At 48.8% G+C, this 20885-nt stretch overlaps 1 protein-coding gene and 2 non-coding genes across 5 annotated transcripts; all 3 read right to left on the bottom strand.

The window, feature by feature from the left end:
• Positions 1-1498: 1498 nt before the first annotated feature.
• On the bottom strand, positions 1499-18230 carry KHDC4 (KH domain containing 4, pre-mRNA splicing factor). 3 transcript variants are annotated; one of them, XM_043568710.1, is made up of 14 exons: positions 18127-18230; positions 17404-17620; positions 13795-13923; positions 13396-13475; positions 12240-12292; positions 11805-11968; positions 10411-10622; positions 9802-9862; positions 8257-8314; positions 7774-8027; positions 5514-5693; positions 4511-4623; positions 3805-3896; positions 1499-2796 (listed from the first exon to the last, which is right to left on the bottom strand). In XM_043568710.1, the coding sequence occupies exons 1-14, from the start codon at positions 18162-18164 to the stop codon at positions 2597-2599; spliced, it is 1851 nt and encodes a 616-aa protein (XP_043424645.1). In that variant the 5' UTR covers positions 18165-18230; the 3' UTR covers positions 1499-2596. The 3 variants fall into 3 exon arrangements, 2 of the variants coding, with proteins under 2 accessions (XP_043424645.1, XP_043424646.1); XR_006295428.1 differs by having other exon boundaries at positions 2765-2796; positions 4511-4595; XM_043568711.1 differs by having other exon boundaries at positions 1499-3896; positions 4511-4595.
• LOC122476637 lies at positions 6937-7068 on the bottom strand. Its single transcript, XR_006295560.1, has one exon. It is a non-coding gene; the product is annotated as a small nucleolar RNA SNORA42/SNORA80 family (small nucleolar RNA).
• Positions 11445-11573, bottom strand: LOC122476641. The gene has a single exon (XR_006295565.1).
• Positions 18231-20885: the final 2655 nt, after the last annotated feature.

Here is a 20885-nt window from a genome sequence, read left to right as displayed (position 1 = left end):
GCCTCTGTGGCGACTGACTTAGCGGGGCTGTGTGTCGTTTATGATAAAAAACGAATCTGGCCAAATGTAACGAGGCAACGTACGAAATGGGCACCCACCAGATCTTCCCGGAAAATAGTGCAGAGGCCAAGATTCCGGCCTAACCGCGGAAAAACCAAATTCCACCAAAGCACGGCTACAGGGACTGCGGGTCAGGTCTGGAAGACCAGAGGTTCGTTGACACCAACACTGTGGTTAGGCTGAGCACAGTTCCACATGTACGCGCATGTACCTTAAAGACATCTCGGTTTTTATTTTTTAATTACTTTCGAGAGAAAGGGCAAGCAGGGAGGGAGAAAATCCCTAGCAAGCTCCACGCTCAGCGAGCGCACAGCCCCATCGGTGGCTCGATCCCAGGACCGCAGAATCACGACCCGAACTCAAATCGAGCCGGACACTCAACCAACTGGGGCTATCCAGGTGCCCCCGATGAAAGGCATTTCAAAACTAGGTTTTTAAAGACAATGTACTACCTCCCCCCCAAGAAGGAAATTAAGAGATTTTAAAGAATAATTTCAGACTGTTCACAGGGCCTTTTTAAAAACTTAAAATTTTTAAATCTGTTTTTGACAGGTATGGAGAGCAAGCGGGGAAGGGGCAGAGGGGGAGACAGAACCCCAAAAGGCTCCATGCTGTTAGCACAGAGCCCGCTGTGGGGCTTCAACCCACAAGCCATGAGGTCATGACCTGAGCCTAGACCAAGCTCAGGCTTAACCAACTGAGCCACCCAGCACACACACACACACACACACACACACACACACACACACACACACTCCCCCTCCCCCCCCCCACGGCCTTTATATACAGCAATCGTGAAGGCACTAGCACTATCTTCACCTCCGTGTTAGGTGGTACACACAGGTCTGAAAGGAATTGGCACCGGGCAAATTTTGCTGAAACTTCTACCCACCCTTCTTTTTAAGAATGCTTTCTCAAGCATAATTTGTGTCTATGTCCTTTAAAAATGTACCTCAGGGGGCGCCTGGGTGGCTCAGTCGGTTGAGCGGCCGACTTCGGCTCAGGTCACGATCTCGCGGTCCGTGAGTTCGAGCCCCGCGTCGGGCTCTGGGCGGACAGCTCAGAGCCTGGAGCCTGTTTCAGATTCTGTGTCTCCCTCTCTCTGACCCTCCCCCATTCATGCCCTGTCTCTCTCTGTCTCCAAAATAAACGTTAAAAAAAAAAAAAAAAAAAAAAAGTACCTCACTCTCTAACCATGTTCCATAAAGGAGGGCTAAAATACGGGAACGGAGGGAGTCCACTATAATTATCCTCGATGTTTTCGTCTGGACTTTGAAGAGTTTACTCTGTTAAGTCATCAATTCTTGGAACTATACGGAAACTTCTGGGCCCGTGTATGTATTTTTCTGGTGGGTTATGATTCCATTAGGCTATCAGTAAAAGTTTATACATTTTAGCGTATGGACGGGTTGTAGAAGAGAACAGAGAAACCACAACAGAATATTTATACATTTATTTATAATGAAATTATGGTCTAAATATTTACAACATATAGGAAACCAGAGAATATGTTTATACAAAGCCAGCCTGCAAAGTATTCAAATGTGCAAAAATGACAGTTCAGTATCTCAAACTACTCCTGGTTCAGCAGACTAGCTCCTTCTTTCACACGTCAGTATTTGATACAAAAAAGTTCTTTTGGCAAAACCTGTAATGCCAAGGAAAAGGACAAGTTGCAATTTCAGTCACTAAGTCCGCCATCCATCCCACTGAGCGGTCAAATCTCTCTATTTGAGCTGCAACCAGTTCTGAGAGGCAGACCACTGTGTTTCATTTCTGTGAGGAGTTCTGACCAGCTTTGATCAAGCAGCTTTCTCTGACCCAGCTGACGACATGGAGCTTAGAAGGGCAATAAAAACAGCAATGGCTTTCTGAGACAAGAGTGCCTGAAGGTGCCAGCTTTGGCTCATCCCAGTAAAAAGACACAGGGAAGAAAAAAACAAAAAACTTTAATCTTCCTACTCAGGATCCAGCTATAACCAACAGTTTTAAATTAGTAAAACTGAAGTTTCCAAAAACAGAAAAGAATGCAAAAATGAAACAGGGATGCATTGTCCTTAGATTTAAAGGTGCTGAAAGAAAAGGATGGTCTTAAGATCATTTCCCCACTAATAAATAGTAAGGCGTCGTTTGTAACCAGTTGTTATCAAAATTGCCCAAACAGTAGTAAAATACAAATAAAACCTTCTCTTCGTCACAATAGGGGCCATTCCTGTGGAAAAGGCTGGACCAGGTCAAATGTATATGGGAATGACCCTGTTGGGATGCTCTGTTGAACAAGCACATTTCACCAACTGTTAAAAAGCTTCTGAGACAAACTTGTGATTCTAAGTAAATGTTAACAGATGCTATGCCACTGCAGAAACAGGGATGTTGTAAAAAGAACGAGACACTTCGAGAAAGGAGACGCTGCATCTCTAACTTCTGCAAAGGTCCAAGATGGTTCCCGGTACAGGCCCCAGAGTCTTATTAAATCAAACGCATGCATTATTGCTAAAGAGAGTCACCGAGGGTCAAAGCTCTGCTCCACTGTTTCCTACGGGGCCATCCAGAATGGCATCTGCTGTTTAGCTCGTGGTTGTGACGAAGGGTACTGATAGCCCAAACTCCAGCCCTGTGGAAAGCTACTTGCATTTTTATGACCCCCGTGTTCCTCCTCTTCATCAGATGAATCTGCAGCATAAGCCACCAACCCAAATCCCTTCTCCGTAGTTTTCATCTTCTTGACTGGATAATCTAGAATAGAGAAAACAACCCCAACCCCGTTCCCCACCAAGACAAAAAAAAAAAAAAAAAAAAAAAAAAAAAAGATAATACCATAAATTCGTTAATAAAAAAAAGATGTTAATTGTAATTGGTTAGTTGGACACCATTTTGAGGTCACAGGGTCAATGGTCACCCAAAAACGTTGAAGATCACACGAAAAACAGCACCAGCATCAGCAAATGTGAGTCCACCAGAACCATGTAAGAAAACAGAGAAAGAAAAAGAAACACAAAAAAAAAAAAGAAAAAAAAAGAAAAAAGAAAAAAAAAAGTAAAGTTAGCAAGTGAGTCTCCGGAGGCTAATATTTCACCTTTTAAAGAGTTCAAAAAAAAGAAGAAAAGAAAAAAAATGTATTTTCTTTTGCTCACTTTTATTACTACAGGCAAAGAACACGAGTGGCCCCATATTCCTCTACACATCTAGAGTTCTGGGATACTAAGAGGCAATGCTTTTTCAACAGCCACAGGCTGACCATTCAATCGATAGAGCTATGCAGAGAGAAGCAGCTCAGCTCCCAATACAAAGAAAAATCAATCTCTTTAAAAAGTAGGCTCTACGCATGGGGCTCGAACTCAGGACCCCGGGATCAAGAGTCACATGTGCCACTGGCTGAGCCAGGCACGTGCCCCGAAATACCAGCCCTCAAGTCTGCATCAGATTACCTCCAGGTATTCAGATAACAAAGGCAACAAAATTTTGAACTGACCTACCAATCATTAGTATTTCCTAGGGCTTTGATGCTACGCATAAAACGTAAGTTAACTAACTCTTTCCTAGACACACGTCGGTTGAAAATTAAAGCCCGTGTAACTATATGTCGTCCTTTTAAATAAAAACAAGTATTCTCATTAGCCTGTAGATTTTAGAAGCTGGATTAAACACCTGAATGAGTGCCATCTGAGTGAACATCAGGTCAGAAAACTAACAGCTTAGGAACAGTCTTAGCCACCCGAGTGTCCCCAGCTACACCTCACTCACCATGGCCCCCTGCTCCGGCCCCAGACCCACTCCTGTCATCAGACTCTGCTTTCATTCCAGTCACTGGAAAGGCTGGTGGAGGCATCAACTGCCTGTTAGAAGAAAAAATGTGACAGCCCTTTCAGACAGATTCAATCCATCAGAACCTGTCCAGCAGACACGAAGCAATCCGCCTGACCCCACCCTTCAAGCTACCATCAAGTTGTCAGATTGTAAGGCCTGTCTACACAGCCAGGCTGGGCCGGGCCAAGACAAGAATGCGCTGCCGGGAGAAGTTAGGCTCATCTAGTGAAGGCTCAAAGGATGGCACAGGAGAGTGCGAGCCCCGGGTGGCAGGCCGGACCTCCGTTCAAGTACCTCAACCCACCGGGTTCTAGGATTCTGAGTAGCAAACTTGGCTTGTGTCAGACTCCTGTCCCTGCCTACGCTTAGGAAAACGGCCAAGATGCAGGCAGTGAAGGTAAAGGAAGATGCCCGAATGAACAAGCACTGAATTATTCAAAGTCGAGTACAGCGGCCCGGAGACTGGGAGGCGCGTCCTGTTCTCCATTAGCGTATCCGTTACAAAGAACAGGAGCTTATTTGAGCCAAAGGATCTCGTTACAGTTTTAGAACACAGAAAGCCCACAGCAATGACCATTCTCACTAACGATGCAAACAGAGGACGTCTTAATACATTCATGTAATTCCGCTCCAACGAACTTACCTGTCCCTCTCTCGCTCTTTGCCTGAGGAACTTGCCGGCTTCGATCCTGCACCTTCAATGTCATTCTGACTGGAGAAGCCTGTACCTAAATTAGTCATATGAATGGGTCCATGCTATGAGCAGAAAAATACAGTGGCATTAGCAAATCTACAACTGCTGTACAGACTTTAGCTCCTTAACGTAACTGTCAAGTGCCTTGTCTTTCTGGTCAATTGCAGTAATCTGCACTACATAGCTCTCTGGGATTTGGGGCGTAACCACGGCCCAAACAGAGATCACTCTTCTCTACGGAGGACTTGCTCGGGGACATCATGATTGATTATGCTACCTGCATCTGTTTTCAACTCTCCATCTAGAACTATAAAAATGCTTCAAAGCGTGTTTCAAAGAAGGCTTCAAGGACTCTGGCAAAAAGCGCAGGTGCTTCTCCTGATGAAACAAAACTGCACCAAAACTAAACATTTTAATAATATTTTTAAAAACCCTATACTCGAATGACTGTAACTCTGCACAGAATCACATTCTGGCCACCTTTTTCTGCGGGCGGTGGGGGACTGGAGGAAAAAAATCACTCTTTCTTATGGAGAGACAGAATAGTAAATTGGGAGCTAAGGTGTAAATACAAACCACTATTGGGAGGTAGAATGATACCTTTTGGTGAGATGTGTAGGGAAGCGAGAACTATCTGAGGCTTTCAAGAGTGCTGTGTAAGAGGAAGTGCAGAAATCTACACGACTCGTTCCAGGTGCCAGTCATAAGAGACCTATACTTCTCTCTATGTGGACTTCTGGATTTTATCATATTGGCCCCAAAGACAAACCCACCCAAAGGGACTCATTCTTGCTTTCAGTTAATCCCCCAAGGAAAAAACCCTAATCTAAATGGATTCCAGAAAACAGAAATCCTCGTTACTGGGAAAACAACTGGCATAGATGTGAATTTCTTTCTTTAAAGGAAAGATACAGTAGGGTATGGGGAGGAAAGTAAAAGTATTTTATTTAACCTGGTATCCAAGAAGTCCAGACTCTCGTTCATCTGGTAGCTCCTCTGTGAATCGCCTCTTCTGTGCCTGGGGTTGAGTTGGGAGTGGGGGCTGGGGCGGGGGCGGGGGCTGGGGCTGGGGGCCCGCAGGCAAGGCAGTTTTGACAGGAGCAGCAGGAATAAAAGGCCCGCTCATCGGACTCTGGGACCAAAACAAACCAAGGGGAAAAACGGTGTGAGAATGCCCAGCCAGTTTAAGGACACAACAGTTACAATACATTTTAATGATGCGCATGTATCCTAGAAATCCTGTATCTCTGGTCGCGAGTTTCCTTCCTGTATCATCTGGTGACAGTACAGCCTTCCCACCCTGACGGTAGGGAAATGCAAAACTGACGATCTCTAAGGTGCTCTCAACTCTTAGGAAAAATCTGCTGTGCACTTGGGCGATTAGGAGCAAACGTGACCAACAAATAATACAAATTCTAGCCACTTACTTAGTTCAGAAGTTACAAGCCAAACATTCTCCAATTTAAGCTCCTCTAATCAACGCGATTAGCTCTTTCTGGATCATAAAGACTGCCAACGCTCGTGGCAAAGGCAAGTCCATCTGCCACTTCCGTGGATAAGTTGTCATAGCAACGGGGAGTCTAATGTTTTTTAATTTTTTTTTTTTTAACGTTTATTTATTTTTGAGAGAGAGACAGATCACGAACAGGGGAGGGGCAGAGAGAGAGGGAGACACAGAATCGGAAGCAGGCTGCAGGCTCTGAGCCGTCAGCCCAGAGCCCGATGCGGGGCTCGAACTCACGGACCGCGAGATCGTGACGCGGGCTGAAGTCGGACGGTTAACCAACTGAGCCACCCAGGCGCCCCGGGGAGTCTGATGTTTTAAGAGATTGTTCCAAAAAGGAATAAGGACTGACCCAGCACGCGTCAGAGAGATAAGACAAGTCTTATCAAATAGCCATTACTTGTTGAACACGTGGGTCACCTCAATTAACCTTTGCGACCTCTGAGATATTATCATTACGCCCATTTTCTTTTTCTTTTCTTTTTTTTTTTTAAGGTAGGTTCACACCCAGGGCGGAGGCCTGAACTCCTGACCTGGGCCAAGATCGAGAGACACTCAACCAACTGAGCCACCCAGGCGTCCCACGCCCATTCTCTATAAGGAAACGAAAGCCTGGATAGGCTGAATTATATTCCAGGAAGGCACAGCTCAAACCCGGGAATGCATGAGGGGCCCGGGCCGCCCGCTCTCTCAAGCCCAACCCTAAAGAGCCTGCTCCACCATATACATTTCTGGTCACAAACCGGCGCGGCTCAAGAACGGCTCAAGTTCTCCAGCGCGGCTGGAGAACTAGGGCTCTGCCAAACACAGAAGGCACGTGACTAGGCCTCAGGGTCACCGCCAGAATTCAGCGAAGTCTTCTGCTGTTTCTCCCTGTCCAGCCCCCTTCAGTGCTCACAGCCCACCGATCAGGAGGCTGGGCAATGGTTCGGGGCTGCACTTCCTCTGGCACGGGTCCACTCTGAGAGGCCCACGGTCAAGGGCCCGCCATCAATCACCGTGCGCTCACTCACTAGCTTCCCTCTGCTCTCTGATGGACGTAGGGTCGGACACCATCCGTCCAGATGAGCTAGCTGCCTACCCTTTCCGAAAATTCTAGTTTCTTACACAGTTTGAGAATCCCGTGAGAGCATTTACGATCCTTAAGTTGGCAAAGCTCATGTAGCCCTTGGCCTAGGAACCCCTGCCTATGGTGGATTTCCTTCGAAGCTTAGGGACTCCGTTCCAAACGCGTGGAGGCGTGGCGTGGGCCGGCTCCCCTCTCCCGGAGGCAGGTGCAGGCAAACTACGATTGTGGCCCTTGTACACTTGCGACTCGAGTGTTCCCGGAGCACGGCCACGCTCATTCACTCGGTATCGTCTCGGGCCGCGCGCGCGCCCGCCGACCGGGCACGGCAGGCGTGACGGAGCCCGCAGGGCCCGCAACACCCAACCTAGCCGGCGGCCAGCATTCCAGAGGAAGCTCGCCGACCCCTCTTCTACACACCGGTCTGCCGGTGCCACACACTTGAGGACGAACACAGCGGTGTGTGCACGCTGTCCCCCGAAGCCTCCGGGTAGCTTGGTGGCGGGAACGCAGGAGGAACGGGAGAAAACCCCTCCCGCTGCACCAAAATTACACACCTGCTCTCTCTGAACGCCGCCGCCCCCGCCCCCGCCCCGGCTTCCCCCAGCACAGCGGCGTCCGGCTCCCGCCCTGGCGTCCTACCTGTCCAGTGCTAGCTGGAGGCTGCACTTGGGTTATCGGGTATTGTGTTGGCACAGGGGGCACTCCAGTAGGTAATGCTGGCAAGACTCCGGGTGCCAGTGAAACAGCCGGTGGCACTATGCTTGGCACTCCGTAGGGAGGCTGAACTGGCTGCTGAGGAGGGGGAACAACAGGGTAACCAGACTGATAGCCATTGGATGGATAATATGGTGGCTGAGGAGGGACACTACTTATAGCAGAGGGTTGTGTATAGCCTGAGGGGGAAGAAAAAAAGTGTTTAATCAGCTGCAGCAGAATGAGACATTTTAGCTGAATATTAACTTAATCTCTAGGGAAGAAAACTACTGAGGTACGAATGGCTTTTCAAATCACCCTAGGTTCTGAGTGCCCTGGCACGCTTAGTCTAGCCTTAAGTATCTATTTTACACACAGATATCGCTAACAACGCATTTATCTTCGTTAAACACTCTGAGACATACACACCTGGTAAGGGTACAGCAGTATTAATCTGATTCACAAATCTAGAGTATTCAGCATGAACCTGCAAGAGAAGGGAAGACAAATTCATATGGGACAGTCCCAATTTGTGGATTATTTACAAGGGTCTGGTTCTGGGACTAAAGCAGCCGGGGATTAAAGTATTTCCACTGGTATCTCAACCTATTTGAGACCTGTTTACTCTAAATTTTAATAAGGCACGGGGCGCCCGGCTAACTCAATGGGTGGAGTGTGTGACGCTCGATCTCAAGGTTGTGAATCTGAGCCCCATGTCGGGTGTAGAGATTATTTAAAATCCCCCAAATGAGACCCAACTCTGAGGTAAAAATCATCCAGAGCCACACAGATACAGAAGGTAGGGAGTTCCTAAGTTGTCAATATAACTAATGAGAAATCATTCATTCTTTTATTTCCTGGACTTGTCCTCAAGGAGCTCAAGGCTCAGCACAGAGCTAGTATGTCCCCCCACCTCCAGTTCTTCGTTCTGGGCATCCCACTGAGTCGCCGCACACAGCAACGAGACAAAGCCAGGGGGTGATCAGGGGCAGTTGTCTGATACAAAGGATGGTAAATCAGGTTACTTTGCAGAAGCAAAGCAAACAGCTTCCCAAAAGTTTGGAACCCTTACGTATCAAATAACACAACGCTGAACAGTCAACCCCAAACCTGGTTTCCATCAGGTGCTACGCAAAGAGGCCTCCCGGTTTACCTTTTGGTTACTAGACTACAGAATAAAAAGAATACTCAAATAAGCAATTAGGCCAAAGCACTGCCGATTGGTTTTAAACCATAGTAGTTCCACCTTGCTCCCTTATTTAGCCAAACTTACTGTTGAAAAGAACTTGGAAGGCCCACAGCAAACAACCTGACCGAGATTAAAAGTATCGTCTACTTAAGTAACTGAGGACATTGAGGTTTCACACTGAAGGCCTGCACATTTCCAAACCTCCATACTGAAATGCCTCCTAAAGAAGAAAACGCACACCAGCGAGGACATGCTAGGGTAGTCTGACTTCCTTAGAGAGAATGTTAGTGGCCAGAACAGTGTGGTTTAAATGGTGTCCTTTCAAAAGTCACGTCTGCCAAAAACCCCAGGACGTGACCTTATTTGGAAACAAGGTCTTGCAGATACACGCTATTAAGATGAAGTCACACTGGATTCCAGTGGGCCCTAAATCCGAGGACTGCCACCCTTCTGAGAGACAGATGGACAAGGAGAGGCAGGAGTAGACCAGGTGTCACCGGGACAGAGAACGGAGCTCTGCTGACACCAGGCGAAAATGCAAAGGGCTGCAGGCCGGGGGAGGCGTGGAACATTCTCCCGCACGGTGTTGTTCAGAAAGAGCCAACCCTGCCCACGCTTGGATTCTGCGTGTCTGGCCTCCTGAGCAGTCAGAGAATACGTTTCTGTCACCTAGTCGGTGGCAACTTGTTACTGAAGCCCTCGGAAACCAGTGCAGGTGGGAAGAGGGCTCAGACACAGCCCCACACGGCAGTTCTCTGCGTATCAGACAATCGAACAGAACTCACTGTTTGCAAGAGATTCTCACAGAGCTTCTTGGCAGCAGCCAGGCCTTCTGGTTTGGGATGGCTGCAAAGAAAGAAGACCCAGAAAATTCAAAGAGGAGAAAAGTAAAAGATACAGAATCGTGTTTCACTTCGTATACTGTTTATAAGTTTAATACATTTAATGCAGCACAAATCTAACTTTCTGAAAATCACAAAATAACGTAATAGAAGCCCTGTAAGATATAACCAGTATCATCGAGACATACACTTTTTGGTCTCTCTGAGTTATAGTACTTCTTGACATAAGACTTTTAAAAGCCACTAAAATCACTATCAAGTACACAAATACTGTCGTAGGTTTAAAAAAAGGTTATTTTAGGCTCATCACAGCTACTTTAGGGTCAGAGATTGTATAAAACCCAAGAACCTGAATACTAAAAAAGGCAATTCCACCTCCTATTTCAATCATTCTTATTAAGTAACTACAAATTGATTATTGCTAGTACTGACCTAAGTCCCTCACGTTAAGGTTTATTAAACCTATTTTCTTACACCTTCTGAATTATCCCTGCCTGTACTGATCTGGTGACAAGCACTCAAATGTCCTCAGCCCCACCCATCCACACGTACCTAATGTAAATATACATAGGCTCAAAAGCTTCTCGGCCAGATGCTGGCTCAATGCAACCCGAACCTTTGCCTCTTAGGAAGACTTTGGCACCTGTTTCAATCTGAATGTGCTGCAAATAGGAGCAGCCTGGACCTTCCACTTTCTCCTTGACATTGAAAGTGGGCACAGCATGCTCTAGACCCACAAATAATTTATCTTGAACATAATGCATCTGTGGAAGAACAGAACACCTCAGATTAAACACGACACATAATTAAATCCAAATCTTGAAAATGATTATGTGTGACTTTAATCCCCCAGATACCTTTAATCACTGTTAGAACAAGGACTCCAAATGATTTCTACCATGAGCCTATAAAAATAAACTTTACAAAGCAGCTTAAATTCTTTTTTTTTTTTAACGTTTATTTTGAAAAGGAGGGAGAGAGTGCGTGTGCACATGAGTGCGTAAGCAGGGGAGAGGGCAGAGATAAAGGGAGAGAGAGTCCCAAGCAGGCTCTGCGCTGTCAGTATGGAGTCCGACGTGGGGCTCGATCCCACAAACCCTGAGATCATGACCTGAGCCAAGGTCAAGCGTCGGATGCTTAACCGACTGAGCCCCCAGGCGCCCCTATAGTAACTTAATTTATTTTTTTTTTTAATTTTTTTTTCAACGTTTATTTATTTTTGGGACAGAGAGAGACAGAGCATGAACGGGGGAGGGGCAGAGAGAGAGGGAGACACAGAATCGGAAACAGGCTCCAGGCTCTGAGCCATCAGCCCAGAGCCCGACGCGGGGCTCGAACTCACGGACCGCGAGATCGTGACCTGGCTGAAGTCGGACGCTTAACCGACTGCGCCACCCAGGCGCCCCTATAGTAACTTAATTTAAATGAGATCTGCCTATCCCACGCACCTACCTAGAACATTAACACCTTCCTCAGTTCAGCAAAACAGGCATAAAGCAAAGACTCGCGGCTCAGGAAGCACGCCCACGGCCCAGGCCACCGCAAGGCAGGGAGAGCCCGGTGCCGTCTCCCGGGACATGATAGCGGCGTGTCGGGTCGTGCAGTCAGCCCCGTGGTGTCCTCCCGTGAGGGCTGCTCTCGCCCACCCTGTTCTCTAGGAGGATTGTATCAGCAGAGTCTTGCTTCACCAGACTCAGCCTTCTTAGTCCTCCAGCTGCCGTCACATTTACAGACACAGAACCAAACCACTAACTTCACAGGGAACGGTGTGCCCTCGACTGCGTCAACGCCCTTTCCAAAGGGCGCGTCACCAGGCCCGCACTAGCAGCGAACTCTCAGGTCAGAATTTCAAGATTTTCTATGTTCTTCTCGTCTCCCGTTTTCTGTGGCCTATGTCAATTTGACAGAAATAGCAAAGCTGTTAGGGGATCTCTCACCAAACATACCCCTGACTGGAAGGGAGGCTTCTGGCTAACAGCTGGGGACAGCTGTGCAATGGGCGCCGGCTGGTGATAGACAGTGACTGTTGCACCATTAAAAGTTGGACTCGTCCCCGTGGCGGCTTTGACCACCCCATTGGTGATGATCTCTTTGATGCGGTTTACAGCTCCTGTGGAAAAACAGGGTGAGATGTTATACCAATGGGATGAACGCACGGACTACCAGCTCGTGACAAAGGTCAACGCTCAGGTGCCCATGTACTAATCCGTTTTAGAGGATCCCCAAGTATGTGGTTCTCAGCCTCTCTAAACCCCCGGCCCATTCGTAAGCGGTTCATACACACGAGTTAGCACAGCCCGGGAACATTCTGCCAACTTGTTACTTAGAGCCCTATACTTCGCCCTTCACAAAAAGCAGATGTGAGCCCAACCGTTACTTACTGTCCACTAATTCCCGTGTCTGGCCCTGAACATGAAGGTATAACGGACGATCCCTATAAAGAGAAATACAAAATGATGATCCCAAACTGGTCATAACCGAAGGAACCAAATGGGCCACCGAATTTGTAACGTTTATCCTTTCCAAGTAAGGCAAAGGCACTATATTCAAAGAAATGACTGTTGCTAATTTTTAAGAACGTGGTTTAAAGCTGGGGCTAAATAAACTTTTCTGGTTGCCTCACAGGAGCCCACACAGGATCAAATCTGTTCGTATGGGCTCCTGAATACGGGGATCTAGTCAACCGAGATAACCGGATGTTTGAGAAAATTCCTTTTTGTTGGCTAACAGGTTACGTGCAGACATGCTCTTGTCTATCCAAATGACCGGGGTGACAGTGACAGGAGCGCACGGACCCATGGCTGTGAGGCCCGCAACCAAAGCAACTCTCGACTCTAAATGTAAAGTGGCTTAGACTCAGATTTTGACTGTAATCACAGAGAAGATCTTCGATAACCATACAGTTCATAACAAGCTGTCAGCAAAAAAGAGCTGTGTCTAAAGCCAAAAAAGTTCAAAACAGCAACCGGCGTGCACGCAGTTGCAATATACTGTCTCAGGTGGGGAGCAAGTTTTGCTTCCTAATTATATTTGGTTTGGGCCAACGTGAAAAATGTTGCACTGCCTGAGTACCCGCCCCCAAACACCGAGTAATGGGAGAGACGAACTAAAGGGGACGAGATGTTTACATAGATGATCCAGCCACCCTGGACACAGCAAGGAGTCGGACAAAAGGATGTTTTTGAGACGGAGATCACAACAAAACACACGCCCTTTTGTTGGGGGAAACATTCCCACACCGAAATTTAGAAGCGTGTCCGTTAAATGTCAGCAATTGTCTCACCTTACACTTTCCCGTAACGTGTTTCCTCTAAGAAAACGTTACCCGTGAAATGAAGAATCGAAGAGCAGCAGGAAGGACGAGCTGCCGACCCTCCTTACGCACGTCTGAGACGTTCCCAAGTTCTACTACGAAGCATGCGTGTACGTCTAGCAAGCTGCTGACCAAATATTTACACCTATTTCCTCAGAATGAAACACACACTAACGTGAGCCCGTGTCCAATCTTTTCCCAAAGCAGAGGAAGTGCATACACACCCTGGCCCCACTTTGGCCTTCTCCTCGCTTGTCATGAATCTCCCTCGAGTTGACACCGCGGCCCCACTAAGTCGGCTGATCTGAAAAGGAAACATTCTATTAAAAGGATGATGTGGCAGTTGACCGACTTCGATGACAGGCAGCGGGATGGATTCTCCCCATGCGTTCATTCCACCAACAGACAGGAATGACGTCGCTTCCTGCTCAAGCTGACCCAGGGGGTCCACCCATATCGGCTCCTTCACCTTCACTAGAAAGTTCCTCTGCAGTTAATTCAACCCAACCCTGACTTTGGAGATTATGACCCAAACCCGCTAATCAATATCTGACTCCGCTCTCCGCGTTCACAAGACCACGCCCAGCCACCGCCGTCCCCAGAGAGGCCCCACATCTCCCCACCTCATCCTGAGTCTGCCCTCGAGTCAACAGGTTCCTGCACGTGAGAGGCACGTCATTGATCTCGACTTCAGCCACCACCAGGTCGTCCTTGCTTTTATTGCTAGTTAGGCCTTTGCCAGCAGCCTGAAGCTACCAAGAAAGAGTAATTAGATCAAAAAGACTGTAAGATGAAATAGTATCTTTCTGCTGTCCAATTTACAACCGGCCCTTCCCAAGTCCCACCACCACCTTACCGTTCCCCAAACCTGCCTGCAAACACACTTTGGAAACGCGCCTGGGTCGTTCTGCAAAAATGACATAACGAGCCAACGAAACCTCACTGAACTGACACCGAGTATCGTCAACTGACTTGAAGGCAACCCTCAGGTCTCTCTGTAACCTCAGCCACGTGTGCGTTTCTGCGATCACATCACCCCAGAAACCCTACGCTGCCATCTGCACGGGGAAAATCACAAGACCAAGTTATGGCGCTTTGCACCTCAACCAGCTAGCCGTCCGTGCAGTCAAATGCAGGGCAGGGGCGCCTGGGTGGCTCAGTCGGGTGGGCGTCTGACTTCGACTCAGGTCGTGATCTCCCGGTATGTGGGTTCGAGCCCCACGTTGGGCTCTGTGCCGGCAGCCGGGAGCCTGGAGCCTGCTTCGGATTCTGTGTCCCCCTCTCTCTGCTCCTCCCCCACTTGTGCTCTGTCTCTCAAAAATAAATAAATGTAAAAACTAAGTTAAAAAAAAAAAACCACAGGGCAGAGTCCAGCAACCCATGCACCTCACCTGTGTAACCGGACGCTGCCTTTGTGCCACCGCTGCGGCCATGGCACCTTACGCTCACCTAATCCCATCCTTGCAGTGACCTGGAACACCCATCAGTTCTCCCTGACAGCCCATTACTTTCTACTAAAGAGCTAAGAGAATGGATGAAAAGTCAAGCAAAATCCTAAAATCTGATCTGGCTTCTTTCAACTTCAACTGTAGGCAACTCCAGATAGCTGGATTGGAGTTACTCAAGAAAAATTTCATCCCAAGATGGCCTTCCCCAACCTTTTCTTGCCTTGGACCAATGTCCCACAAATCTGCTCCAGGAAGATAAAAATACAGTTTACTTCCTTATGCATTAGATACATTTTAAATATTTTTTTAACGTTTATTTATTTTTAAGAAAGAGAGAGTGAGCATGAGAAGGGGAGGGGCAGAGAGAGAGGGAGACGCTGAGCCCTATGCGGGGGCCCGAACCCACGAACCGCAAGATCATGACCTGAGCCGAAGTCGGTTGCTTAAGCCACTGAGCCACCCAAACGCCCCTGCATCAGACACGTTTTTAAATCACGGACACAGGGGCGCCTGGGTGGCTCAGTTGGTTAAGCGTCCGACTTCAGCTCAGGTCACGATCTCGCGGTCCGTGAGTTCGAGCCCCGCGTCGGGTTCTGGGCTGATGGCTCAGAGCCTGGAGCCTGCTTCCCATTCCGTGTCCCCCCCTCTCTCTGCCCCTCCCCCGTTCAAGTTCTGTCTCTCTCTGTCTCAAAAATAAATAAACGTTAAAAAAAATTAAAAAAAAAAAAATCACGGACACAAACTAGATTCAGCAACATCTCATCTTTGTTCAGCCCCCCACTCAACACGCTGGCTCAAGCACACCTCACCTCCCTGAACCCCGGGGCCACCTTCAAAGGTGCGGGCAGTGCCGTCCGGCAGTGGGAGCTACCTGGCAGTCCAATGTGGGCGCCGTCAGCCTCGTGTCCAAGTGCCCTGCCGAGGAACTCCACTTTAAATTTTACTTTTCACTCAAATTTTAATTTAAATAGCTACAGGAGGCAGCAGCCACTGTCGGGGACCACCCAGGTACATGTCACCAACCCCATCAGATGAGGAAAACGGAGGCTCCACGACATATCTAAGGCCAAGAACCGAGGACCCTGGGTTTCACACCTAGATATTCTGATTCTAAATCCACTATTTGTGCACTGTGCTGCCGCCTGCTGAGCTCAAAAGCTTTTTAGAGAAAAAAAAATAAGTGATTCACATCAGTATTAAGAATTCTATTACTCAAGAAGCACTCCACGATCACCAGCGTGTTATAGCTCCTTGTTAAAACTTACAAACGGACAACGGACTCAATCTTTGCAAACCATCAAAATACAAAATAACGAACTTCCAATTCACTAGAAGTTCCCACCAATTCTGCCGAACTTGAATATTTAAACATCCAGACAGATTATGGCCTGTTGATATCATACACAGGACAGCTAACAAAAAATTGTATTTTCCTTTCTCCCCCAGCTTTATTGAGGTATACCTGACAAACAAAAATTGTGTACATATACTGAAGGTGAACAACTGGATATTTTGATATACGGTTACATTGTGAAACAATCACAACATGTTAATTATAATTAACACAGTCGCTGCTCACCTAAATTGCATTTGCAAACACAGAACTCATTTCTTCACAGGTACTATGGAAGTCAGCTTTATTTTTTTTTATTAATTCTTTAAATGTTTATTTATTTTTGAGAAAGAGAGACAGAGCATGAGCAGAGGAGGAGCAGAGCAAGAGGAAGTCACAGAATCGGAAGTAGGCTCCAGGCTCTGAGCTGTCAGCAGAGAGCCCGACGTGGGGCTTGAACCCACGAACCATGAGATCATGACCTGAGCCGAAGTTGGATCATGACCTCAACTGACTGAGCCACCCAGGCGCCCCCGGAAGAACTTTTTTTTTCAAATGAGAATTATAATGGAGCAAGCAGCCTTGGGACACACTGAATTCTCCAACTCCAGAGGCTTTCAAGCAAAAGCTAAACACCCAGTTGTCCGAGGCGACTCTGAAGTCACACGTGTGCCAACCATGACAGATCTTACACAATTACACAACTTGACATTCACACGCACGCCCAATTTCCATCCTCTGTAAACTGGAGACAGTAATCCATCCCTTAAAATTATAAGGATTTCTTTTAAGTGCAAAGCATGCATTCTAGCACTACAAACAGCCACTATACGCATCGTCCTGTAGAAGATTCTGGTTTCCTATTACAGGATAAGTTAAAGACTTCAAAGTTCAGATCCAGTCTAGTGGTGAGATTTTAGTTATACCACAAATTCTATAAAACGACCAAATTCTATAAAATGACCAATTTGTATGAAAACAGCAAACCAACCATCATATAAACGGTTCATTTTATTTCATGTTTAATTACACTGTAGACATTCATTAGATTCTAATTATAAAGGGCATTTTATAAACGTATTTTTGAGCAGAGTTGACTAGAGACATTTTAAAGCTCACTGATTTACCTGGACTTTCTCATGTGACTTCAGGGAAAATGCACATGTGGTGAAAAATATACTACATCGTTGCTTTAAATGATTATGTAGATAGCAGGCCGAACTAAGAACAAAGACAAAATGAGCTATTTGATCCGTAAATGTAGTCAAGCCAACCAAAGCTGCCTCGTAAAAACAAATGACAAAATATCATTTGATATGTTCCAAAACTAAGTGGTCCTTAAATTACTGGGTCCCGGTTTTCTCCTCTACACACAGGATTCTTGGATCGCACAATTACAAAACAACCCGTATTAACATCGCAATTAGCAGAGTCCCTTCAACTTCAAATACCTTCTCGGCGGCATTCTGCGTTGGTTTCAGCTTCCCTTTGGCCATGAGCATGGCATTGATCTTGGCAGCCACAGCAGCAGCAGCATCCAAGGCTCCAGAGGGAGCAGCTGTGGAGCCCCCAGGGCTTCCCCCACCGCTGGTAACCTCCCCACCTGGGGCCGTCGGCGGGAGGAAGAGAAGGGGGGCTGGCGCTGGTTGGTCCCATTTGCTGCGGCGCCTACCGGGAAAAAGAGGAAAATATTGGGCCCCAAAGCTTTATTCGTGTTATTCTTCCCCTTACTACGCTTTAGCACCCCATGTGCCGTCTATCGTGTCCTCTTTACACCCTCAAGTCTCTTATCAATATTAAAATGACCACCTCTCTTTATACAGTTCCTGCAGTATTTCCTCACTAATTTCGACCCTACTCCAGAATCTACTTCTTTTCTACTCCATCACCCCTCTGAGAAAACTCCACTCTGTCCCACATGCCCCCGTTTTGCCCCTCCTCTTGGCCGGTCCTTCCGAAAAGTCCCTGCTTTCCGTCTCCCTCTGCTCCCTGCCGGCCTTTTTCGGGGGCCCCAAGGCCTGCTCACCGTCTTTCTCCCCAAAAGCCCAACCCTCCAATACGTACACTTCCCACTTCAACGCCCCCCCCCCCACACCCATACGCAGCTCCCAACGGTCCCTCCGTCTCTCCTCTGCCCCGTGCGAGCCGCGATGCCCTCGCCCAGGAAGCTTTACCCGCCGGCCCCGGGATGTGTCGCGCTCCCCGCGGACATGGCGACCGGCTCTGCTCAACCACCCGCCAACTACCCCACTACCACCTTCCCGTCACTTCCGCCCCCAACGCCCTCACGCACAGCCCCTTCCGGTCGTGAGGAAAAGCCGTTCCGGTGAAAGCGTCGGTTCCAATTGGACTCTTGATGATTTCAAGGCGTCTGGCATTATCCGAGACAGGTAGGGTGTGACCTTCCTGCTTTCCGCTTGCCCTGGAGAAAGATGGCTGCCGAAGAGCATATCAAGGCGCGATTGGGGCGAGGAGAATCCATGTTTGTTGTGGGCAAGTAGGTAGCCCACAAGACAATACGCAAGAGTCGGGGAATTAAACAGTTCGTCCCCCGGTCCAGCCACGTTTGTGTGGAGGCCCAGCCTCTGGCCAGGGAGAGAGCCTTCCCGCCACTATGGCCCGCTTCGCTCAGTTACCTGCTTAGGAAACGGCAAATGATGCGTCCCAAAGGTCATGTGAGAAATTTCTCTAGTTGTTTCACGTCTGCACGCCAACCACTGCTTTCAGAGCCGGGCCTCGGGGGCGCGCCGCGAGGGGGCGCCGGCGGCTGGGCGCGGGAGCGGAGGGGAGGGGGCGGGCCGGGGCGCTCCGCCGGCGTCTGGGGGCGCTGGGAGTGGGTTGTGGACCCCGGAGGTGAGGGTCGCCGGCCGGGGCGCCCCGCCGGGGTTAGGGCCGGAACGCCGCGGACCGACGGCGTTTGGTGGGTCTTCAAGCTGCTAGGAGACTCTAGGTTGAACGACTAGCATGGAGTGCTGTGTTTCAAATACATTTATATTCTGGTAGTGAGAGGCCTAAGCAAACTGAAACTTAACCAGCTTGTCCCACTTCTGTACAATTGCTTGGCGCGCCCGCGTATTCGTGACCAATCATTGAGATACCCATACCCCCAGTTGTGGTTTGACCTAAAGGTGGGAGCCAATCGAATGCTGCTAAGTGTTCAAATTTAAATATCAACCAATCGCAGCTCTGTAACTGTGAAAAATCCCTGATTTCCCCAAGGCTTGTTTGTACCTGTCTATAAAAGGGCTGTAAAAACCTCACTCGGGGCCTCTTAGCGTCGCCGGCAACCAGTGCCCGGAGGACCGGTTCCGAACCTGCAATAAACGACCCTTGCCGCTTGGCTTTGGCTCTGGACTCTGGTGGTTCGTTTTTTGGGGTCTCTTGAACTCTGGGCGTTACATTGGGGGCTCGTCCGGGATACCCCCAAACCCACCAGACCCCAAGTCAACGGGTCATTTCTGAGACCGGTCGGTAAGTGAGCCGGCTCTGTCCGTTCCTGTTTGTTCGTTTCTGGCTCTCCCGCGCGGGATCTGTATCAGAGACTGACACAGCCCTGGCGGACGCACTATAGGGCAGTCAGTCGGGACCAGTAGGAGACGTCCTCTGGCACCCGTCTGGGGCACCATTTTGGCCCATGGGAACTCTTTGTTCGGGTTACAGACACCCGTTCTGTATCTGGTCTCCTCACCAAGGCACTTTCTGTTTGCCGCCGCGCTTGTGATTTAACTTGTCTCCTCTCCTCTGCAGGTATATCCGGCTCACTCCCGGAACATAAACTAACTTGACCCATCTATTTCTTCCTATACAGACTATGGGACAGAACCAGAGTACACCTCTCTCCCTTCTTCTGGCTAATTTCAGGGATGTCCAGACTAGAGGCCATAACCTAAGCCTGGACATCCGCCGGTCGAGACATCACTTTCTGCCGGTCTGAGTGGCCCACTTTCGGGGTGGGCTGGCCTACCGAGGGCACTTTTTATTTGCCTATAGTTGCTAAGGTCAAGGCCAAAACCCTCCTGCCAGGAAAGGAAGGCCATCCAGACCAGGTTCCCCATATCCTCGTCTGGCAGGATCTTGTTGAAAACCCTCCACCCTGGATGTCTCCCTTCCTTTCCTCAGGGTCCTGTAAGATTTTCGCGGCCCGCTCCACTGACCCAACCAAGCCGTGAACCCCCTCAGCGCCCCTAAATCCCATATTGCCCGATAGTCAGGACCTACTATCCCTGGACCCTCCACCCTATCATCCCCCTCCCCTCGCACCCCAGGCCCTGCCCGCAGCAGCCGCCTCACCAGTCGCCCTGCTGGTTGCCCCCCAAGGGGAACCAGGAGGACGGGAAGCGGCAGCTGCACCGGAGCCAGGGAGGCTAGGGGCAGCAGCCGCGCCAAGCCCTATTGAAAATGAAACCAACAGCGAAGGGCCAGCCGGCCGAACTCGCGGGTGCACCCAGCGTGAGCCAAGCTCTCGCCTCCCCGACCACTGTGGCCCTACCCCTGCGGGAAATAGGACCCCCCGATGAAACGGGCAACCCCGACTCCAGTATTGGCCCTTCTCCACCAGTGACCTTTATAATTGGAAAACCCAAAATGCTCGGTTTTCTGATAACCCTAGAGATCTTAGAGCCCTCCTAGAGAGCATAATGTTCACCCACCAGCCTACCTGGGATGACTGCCAACAGCTTTTGCGAATCGTGTTCACCACGGAAGAAAGGGAGAGAATTCAACTTGAAGCGCGGAAGCTGGTCCCCAGGGAAGACGGTCGACCCACTGTTAACCCTGACCTCATTAATGCAGCGTTTCCCCTGACTCGGCCTGATGGGGACTACAACGCGGCAGAAGGTAGGGGACGACTGCTCATTTATCGCCAGACTCTAATGGCGGGTCTCCGGGCTGCAGCGCGCAAGCCCACCAATTTGGCCAAGGTGTACTCGGTAGT

This window comes from Prionailurus bengalensis, chromosome E4 (assembly GCF_016509475.1).
Source record: "Prionailurus bengalensis isolate Pbe53 chromosome E4, Fcat_Pben_1.1_paternal_pri, whole genome shotgun sequence".
In the NCBI taxonomy this organism is placed as follows: Eukaryota; Metazoa; Chordata; class Mammalia; order Carnivora; family Felidae; genus Prionailurus; species Prionailurus bengalensis.
This window is presented reverse-complemented; position numbering and strand designations above follow the sequence as displayed.